This window comes from Orycteropus afer, unplaced genomic scaffold (assembly GCF_000298275.1).
Source record: "Orycteropus afer afer isolate SDZICR_OR568_19922 unplaced genomic scaffold, OryAfe1.0 scaffold00510, whole genome shotgun sequence".
Classification (NCBI taxonomy): domain Eukaryota; kingdom Metazoa; phylum Chordata; class Mammalia; order Tubulidentata; family Orycteropodidae; genus Orycteropus; species Orycteropus afer.
In genome coordinates this window covers 1,370,479-1,379,200 of record NW_006922097.1, presented here as the reverse complement: position 1 = coordinate 1,379,200, position 8,722 = coordinate 1,370,479, and the positions used below count along the sequence as shown (strand labels likewise).

Sequence of the window (8,722 nt, the reverse complement as noted above, 5' to 3'; positions counted from 1 at the left end):
AACCACCAGCCTTCTGGTTAGCAGTCAAGTGCCTTAGGCACTATGCCACCAGAGCTCCTTTCCCCTCCTCAGATAATAAAATTCTCTTAAATCAAGTGCAGGAGTGGCAGGCTGTAAAGCATTTGGTAATTCACAAACAGAAGTGATAAATTGGTTTACATCGATGATGCATTTTGCATTGGGTTTCCAAGGCAAAGCAAAACAGCTAGGTAGGAACAGGGATATGCCCTGGCCCTAAGGCGTCAGTCTCTGCTGAAATGGTCTTTGAGATCTTCTAGACTAAGTCCTAAGGAGCTCTGGTTGTGTAGTGGTTAAGGCATTTGTGCTCCTAACCAAAAGATCAGTGGTTCAAACAAACAGCTGCTCTGTGGAAGAAAGATGAGGCAGTCTCCTTCCATAAAGATTTGTAGCCTTGGAAACCCAATGGGGGCCACTATGAGTCGGAATCCACTCGATGACAGTTTGGTTTTTTTTTTTCTGAGACTAAGCCCTGAGCTGCCTCTGCACCCCCTCCCTTTGTGACCTCTGCAGAGCATGGTTTCTCCTGTCTGGGGAGAATGGGGTACACCCTCTAGTTCTAGAGTCTGTGAATGGGCATGCGCCATTCAAAGGTCACACAGTGAGACAGAGGTAGAGATAGCCCAAGAACCTAGGGCTCCCACCGCTCAGCCCAGGGCTCTGCCAAAGCTGCCTGCTTAGGACACAAGAGAAGGAAAAGGGGCTCCAAAAAGGGAAGAGGAGCCAGTCACTGCACCCTGGCTTCTGGCATCCAGACAGCTCCACCCCCTCTGTGGTTCCCTGCCCTTGGCCCCAACGTTGCCTGGGCTCCACTCACCAGTTGCAAAAAAGCACAGACGGAAAGAAGTAGCTAGCACATACAAGATGGCCAGGAGTCCACTGAAAGGCCCAGTCACGCCTAGGAGCAGGGCTGAGGCCAGGCCAAAGGTGGTGAAGACAGCAAAGTCATTCAGCTCAGCTCCTGCTCCAAAAGGCCCAAGGTTAGAACATGCACTCATGTGCCTGGCACCTTAGCTTCCTCTGGTGGGGGAGCTGGAGTGGTGAGGGGGACAAGCGAGATCCTGAGGTTCAGGCAACAGCTGCTCCCTCAGGGTGGTCTTAAACTAAATACTGGGGTTTCCTCCTAGTCTGTGGGATTGACCATGTGTCCTTAGACAAGTCTTTCCCTCTTCTGTCTTGCTCTTCCCATTCTAGCATGAAAACCCAAAAATAAGCAGTGCCATTGAGTAGATTCCAACTCATAGCAACCCTCTAGGATGGAGTAGAACTGCCCCCATAGGGTTTCCAAGGTTGTAAGTCCTTATGGGAGCAGACTGCCTCATCTTTCTCCCACAGAGTGGCTGGTGGGTTTGAACGACCAGCCTTTTGGTTAGCAGCCAAATGCTTTAACCAGTGCACCATCAACTCCCCTTAGCATGAAAGGATTGGATTAAAATTAGGTAATAGCAGATAAGCGACGAACACCTCTGTTTTGGTTCTCTAATGCTGCTATAACAGACATACCACAAATGTATGCTTCATCAAACAGAAATGTATTCTCTTATAGTTTAGGAGGCTAGAAGTCCAAGTTCAAAGTGCCAGCTCTAGGGGGCTGGGTGAAGGCCCTCAACCTTGGGCTTCAGCTCTGCCTCTTGCCCCGGCCCACTGGAGCTGGAGGCTTTTCTTAACTCAGGCAGCTGCTGGCTGTCGAAACTGACAAACCCAAGGTCAACAAGTAAAATGGCACAGTCCCAAAATCATCATGCAGCATGGCAGTCTTCTAGTTCAAGTCTAGAAACAGTGTCAAGATTGGCAGGCAACATGGGTAGGCCACACACTGATGACTCAGCCAAATGTAGGAACCAAATGTGCAAAGAAACTCAGAGAACATTCTCAAAGCTGCTGCTGCTGCTGCTTTTTTTTTTTTAATTGTGATTTGGGTGAAGATTTACAGAGCAATTTCACTTTCCATACAGCAGTTCACGTATACTTTGTCTCATGTCATTGACCACAGTTTACCACAATGCAACAGCTCCCCTCCCGCTTCCTCCCCATAGTTACCTCTTCCCAGTGTACATCCCTCCATGGACTCCTGCCCCCTGAGCTGTCTCCCTGTGCATAAGCAGCCCTTCTTTCTCCCATGACTGTTCTCTCCAAGGCATGTATCTACTTGAGGTAAATGTTTAACTCACATGCCTGTATTTTGTTTGGCTGGAAACCACAGGTGTGGATTCAATTCTAGACCTGAAGGGCAGCTAGGGGCCATAGTCTCAGTGGTTCCACCAGGCTCTATCGGACCAGCAAACCTGGTCCCCACCTTTTTTTTTTTTCCTCCAAATGATTTTGAGTTTTGTTCCACATTGTTCTCCCTCTCTATCCAGGATCTCCTACATAGATCCCCTTCCAAGTGGACGACAGTGGTAGCCGGGCACCATCTAGTTCTTCTGGTCTCATAGTTGTATAGGCTTCAAAGCTGCTTCTTATATATTGGAAGCAGACCACATCCCTAAGGCAGCTACTCAGCTGCTCACAGTACATTCCACCATAAAGTTGATTCATCATGGGGAATAACTACATCCAGCTGCCCAGCCAGACACTCAAAACCAGGCCCAGCAAAGATGACAAATAACTTTAACTACCACAGCCTCTTTTCAAGCAAAAAAACAGCTGCTGTCTTTGGGGGTAATTTTTTCATCTCCTCACTTGCCAACCATCCTACCTGCCTGCCACCCCACACCCACCACTAACCCTGAACAGGGAGGCAGGACAGATAAGGAAGCTGCAGCCAGAACAAAAACTGGCTGAAGATCACTAAGCGAGCCAGCAGAGGGGCTAGATTTAGTCTGGTGGGGAGGGACTCCCTAACTCCCACTCTGGGCTTTTCTTGCTGCACTTGGAGGGATGTGACAGGACTGGGTGACTGATGAAGGCCTGTTGGGTATCAGAGGATGGAGCTAGTGACCTGAGATGGATGCTCCAGGAGGGAGGGATTAGGGCTTTGAGGACTGGACTTACCTGATTTGGAGCAGATGCCAAGGTGTCTGGTCATTGTCCCAACTACCATGTCTAATAGGAAGCTGACGAGAAGCAGCCAGGAGGCACAGTGGGGTTTCCTAGAGAGCAGGCCAGATCAGGGCAGCCCTTTCACAGTCTCTGGTGGACAATCACTCCATGCTCTGCCCCCCAATACACTAACACACTTCCTACCCTTGCTCACACACATGTCCCTGCATGTCCTGCACACTCACACCCTTTCTGATGTACAAATACACACAGCTTTATGACCCCTCCACCCCCCACAAAGCAACCCCCTATGCCTACATCTCTCCAGTACTCCCAATCCATAGAGGATCCTCTGAACCCCCTAGGCAATCATGAAGATTCCTTCCAGCTCCAAATTCCAGGCACACTCCAAGGTGCAGGGGCCTGGGTCCAGCCCAGTCTCTGCCACCATCTTACTGTGAATTCTCAGATAAATCGCCCTCCCCCTAGGCCTCCATCCCCCATCTCTGAAATGAGGGGTGGGGGCTAAATGATCGATAAGTGTTCTTCCACACCCCACATTTGAGGATTCTGTGCCTCTGACCAGCACTTGCTCCCTGATCCCTCTGTGATAGCTACCAGAGTCCCAAGCAAATGCTTGGAGGTCCCTTCTCAAATCAGACCCCTGACTAGTGTGCAGCCCAACAGAAGCACCCAGGGACTGGCCACAGACTCTGAAGCCCCCAAACTACTGCAGTGTTTCCTTTGTTTAGCCCCAGGCCTATGGATCTAAAGGGAACTGAAGCTAAATGAACAGACTGGGCTCACCAGGGTGGGATAAAAATTAGACTCCAAACAATATGTTAAACTAAGAAGAGATCTGCTGCTACAAGTGTGTCCCATTTTGTGAGGCTCTGGAAGCCAACACTTAGAGAATCATATCAATGTCAAGCTGGAAGGGAACTTAGACGCCACTAGGTCAACACATCTACTTTTATGGATGAGAAACAGATCCAGAAAGGAGAAGTAACTGGCTGAAGGTTACAGAGAACCAGATTAGGGAGATGGTATTTGCAGTCCGAGGATTTGTCTTGAAAGGGCTGAGATTTCCCAAGGGCGTTGAAATATGACTCAATTTACAGATATATAATTCACTTACAATTTTGGAGGGTGATGAATATATGTCTCAGATTTTCCAGAACATGCTCATTTCAAATACCCTGCCAGACCATATGTTCTAATTTAAAAATCAGAAAATGTGAATAGTAGCCTAACCCATGATGGTGTTAAAGCCAGGGGAACAGAACTATGTGATTTTCTCATAAAAACTATTCTAAACTAATAGAACTGAAAGGAATTATAGAGATCATAGTGCAAGACCCTTGTTTTACAGATAGAGAAACTGAGGCCCAGGAAGAGGATGTGACCTAACCACGGTCACATATCAGGATGCTACAGAATTGATGCTAGGGTCTTGGCCCCTTGACTCCCAACCCACTGCACCTTCCCCTGCCCCCTAGTTGATCCCTATGCCTTCATGCCTGGCTCTCTAACATCCCCTCTCCTTCCTTCATGCCATTGGCTCCAGCTCTTGGCTGAGAGCCTGCTGGGTCCCATGCCTACCTGTAGAAGCTGCAGAAGATGGAGAAGAGCCCCAGGACCAGGTTGACTAGGGACAAGGCATTGGCAATATCCTTGCAGGAAGATTCATCCAGCTGGGGGTGGCTCTGGTCATGGGCCAGGAAGAAATTGGTGCACTGATTCAGACCTGAGGCCCAGAGGAGAGGCAAGGTCAAGGAGTCCCAAAGGTGGCTTCTAGGGACCTGTCCTTTTAAACCTCATTACAGAGCTGCACCCTCCCAACAACACTGTTTCACTGGCTGGACTAAGATGGGCAGGAGGTAGACGGAAGAGACTCAGTCCCAGGAGGTGAAAACAGAAGTGCTAAATACAGTGTCTTGGGAAAGCTCAATAGCAAACTAACTAGGTGAATCGACACGACCACAGTTTCCACTCTGTCTGTACCCCTTGTTGCATGACACAGACCTTCCTCCAGTCCATATACTGACCCTCCTGGCACTTGCATACCCCAGGGTGCACAGGGTAGCTGGTTCTGGGCTCTTCCATCATCTGAGATATCAGCCCTTTGTCACAGACTAAGGGTTGGCTGGCGGGAAAATAGACTGAGGAAGCCACTTTGCCCTACAGTTCAAGCTCACCCCCTGAAGACAGGACTGTGGCTGAGATGTCCCAGGGTCCTGCCTCTGACAAGCCCCAAGAACAGTAGGCCTAGCCCCAAAAGGGAAGCCAGGGAAAATGTTTAAAATGAACATGTACAGCATTAAAGAGCTCACAAAGCACTTTTTATATCTCTTCTCCTAATCCTAACAACCTTGGAGGTGGTGCTATACCTTTGCCCATTTTATGAATGAGGAAACTGAGGTTCAGAAAAACAGAGAGACTTGCTCAAAGTCACATTCTGTGGACTCTAAATATCCGCAGAAGGGTGTCTGCGGGCAGGCGGGAGGGGACCTTGTTCAGAGAAAGCAGCTATTGATTCTGAGTTGGGCAGCTCTCCCCTCAAGGCCTCTGTCCTCTATCTGTTAAATGAGGGGTGGGGGCTAAATGACTGGTAAGGGTTCTTCCAGACCCCACATTTGAGGATTCTGTGTCTCTGGTCAGCACCTGTTCCCAGACCCCTCTGTGATAACTACTCCCAGGCACACCCCCAGGCAAATGCTTGGAGGTCTCTTCCTAAGTCAGCCCCCTGACTACTGTGCAGCCCAGCAGAAGCATCCAGAGTGCCTGGCCACAGACTCTGAAGTCCCCAAACTACTGTACTGTTTCCCTTGTTTAGGCCCAGGCCTATGGATCCAAAGGGAACTGAGGCTAAATGAACAGACTGGGCTCACCAGGGTGGGATAAAAACCAGACTTCAACCAGTATGTTAAACTAAGAAGAGATCTGCTGCTGCAAGTGTGTCCCAATTTGTGGAGCTCGAGACACCAACACTTAGAGAATCATATCAATGTCAAGCTGGAAGGGAGCTTAGGCATCATCGCGCAGGAGCAAGCTACCCCACTCCTCTTGGCTCTCACGTTAGCAGAAGACCAGCTGGTCCTGCCCATTTTCACAGCTTGTCTTTTCTCTGTTCTTACTCTAAGATCAATCACACTTGCTGCTTATGAAACTAACTCTCTTTTGGGAAAAGAGCCCTCTCTGAAACAGAGAAGCCCACTGGTTGGGGTAAATACCCCAGCCACAAACAGCAATCCTGCACTTGCATAAAACACACAACTTCCAACTTGCTTTCATGTCTGGTTTCCCTTTTATTCCTCACTAATTTTTAGAGGTGAGGAGGCAGAGGCTTTGCCTCCAGACAGCTTCTCTGTTCAGCTCCATGCCCTTCTGGTCTGGTGCAGGGCAAGCATTGAGACAAATGATGTTCCTCTCCCACAAACCCTGCCATCAATGTGACAGAGGCTGGGAGGGGCTGTTGGATTTGGGATGGGGGGGAGCATTAGGCAGCATCATGGGACTCACTGCCCCCATAGGCCAGCTCATTCACTCATTCATCTATCGCTGAAGCCACTGGGACTTCTGGGGCCTCTCAAAACCTACCACAGGAAGCAATGTGAACCAGAGAAATCTGGCAGGAGATGGGGACAAAAGTCTGGCCACACATGCCTTCCCCATAATCTCACTGCAGTGGCTTCTCCTGAGTAGCCCAGAGTCTCAGGGCTGACCTCAGCAAGGCCAAACACCTGCTCAAGTACCCATCAATCAGTAGCTCCTCACCTGCTAACCCAGCCTACACTGCTGCCTGGCAGAGCAGCATCCCACACTTCTGCCTCTCAGAGCCCGTCAGCAGAACTGGGTCCTGTCTACCAGTCACCAGACATCACCTCATCTGTGGGCTACTTCAGAGCTGTTGTTGTTTTTAAAACTAAACTAAACTAAACTAATGATCAATTGTCCACTATGTGCTCTTTGGCTATTTCTTTCATTCACAAAGCACTTTCATATCTGTGATCTCCATTGGCCCTGAAAAAGTTGTCAAGTAAGGGTTATTATCCCTACATGGCCAGGTAAGTGGGCCAAAAAAAAAAAAAAAAAGACTCAAAGAAGGGGAGGACCTTGCTCAAGATCGATCACACAGGAAGTGGCAGAATAAGACATAGAGCTTCACCCTAACTGTTCTTTCCTCTATACTCTGCTGTCTACCAACCAACAGGACCAGCCACTGTATTGGTTACATGCTCAGCCTGAACCAGGTGCTGGGAGAACATTTGATTCCCACCTTCATGGCACTTAGAGTCTGTCCAGGCAAACAAGATTCATGCATGCATGAGGAAACCTACAGACTCTGTTCTTGGTTGGCTCCTCATCTTATAGACGGGGAAAACTAAGGTTGCAGGATAACTGACTTGCCCAGTAAATGGTGGTGTCAGGATTTGAATCAAGACTTCTCTTTCCCAATTAAATGCGATTGGGACCATAATGTATAACTCCCAGGAGTAAAAAGATATAGGCTTGAGATTAAAGGCTATAGAAATGCAGAGAAAAAAGGAACAATTCATTCGTTCAGCCAACATTTGATCAGGAGCAAGGCTAAGTGCCTGGTGCTGGGGATACAGAAAAGATCTGGTCTTATGTCTCAAACAGCTCAGTTAGCAGGAGTATCTCATCCCGCATAGAAAAGAAGTGATTGGCTGCCAGGAGGGCATAGAAGAGGGGCCCAGTCTGGTAGGGGTTAGAGAAGGCTCCTCAGAGGAGGAGGCAGAGCTGAGGCTTGCCACGGCAGTGGCCTGCAGGAGCAGATCACGTCTTTCTCCAGTTCCCTGTGAGCCTTTAGTGGCTCCCTCAGTGCCCTCAGGATGGAGTCCAACCACTTCACCTGGTACATTAGCCCTTCAAGATGAGGCACTGCTCCACCTCCAGCCTCCTCTCTCTATTCCCCCTGGAGCCCTCAGACCCCTTCTCTGCACCTTTGGTGGTAGGTTGGGAGGTGTTCCTCTTTAGGGAACCTCTTGGACATCCCCCCTCAAGCCTGAAAGGTGCTCCTCTGTATTGTTACACCTCCTTGTGCTCACCGTGGGACACTTGGCACTCTGTATCATCAACGCCTACCTTGTCTTCTTCCCCTGCTACAGGGTAAGTAACTTGAGTGCAGACCGAGGTCCCCCGTGCCCAGCATGAGGCCTGACAACAGAAGTTGTTCAATGCTGTTAAATTAATAGAGTGTGTCACCCTGGTGTGTCCCCACATGCTCTCACTGCACCAAATCATTTCTCTACCCTCCATCAAACCCTGTTCAATTGTCCTCCGAGGAGCCTTCTCATGGAACGCTCAACACACAACCCTTCAACACACCCAGCAACTACTCACTTTTTTTTTTTTTTTTGCTTTGCATTTTTTAATTTTATTGTGGTGAAAACACATACAACAAGACATTCGCCAACATAATAACTTCCCCATTTATAGCTCAGGGACATTGATGACATTTTTCATGTTGTGCCACCATTATTGCTGTCCTTTTCCAAAATATTTCACCACCATTAACATAAAATCAATGCCCCCAAAACAAAAGCTTCCCCTTTCCCCCCTCCCTCCTACCGCTGGTAACCACTAATAATAATATATATGTGTGTGTGTGTGTGTGTGTGTGTATTATGTGCCATTGAGTTGGCCCTAACTCATAGCGACCCCTCCTTGGGTTTCCGAGGCGGTATCACTATATATA

General features: G+C 48.7%; 1 protein-coding gene across 1 annotated transcript in view; it reads right to left on the bottom strand.

The window, feature by feature from the left end:
* TMEM269 (transmembrane protein 269) overlaps window positions 1-8,722 on the bottom strand; it is a 14,064-nt gene that overhangs the window by 2,489 nt on the left and 2,853 nt on the right. Inside the window, 4 exon segments of the mRNA XM_007955574.1 lie at window positions 836-979; window positions 3,013-3,110; window positions 4,603-4,736; window positions 8,059-8,181. Coding sequence (XP_007953765.1) covers window positions 836-979; window positions 3,013-3,110; window positions 4,603-4,736; window positions 8,059-8,181 — 499 coding nt within the window.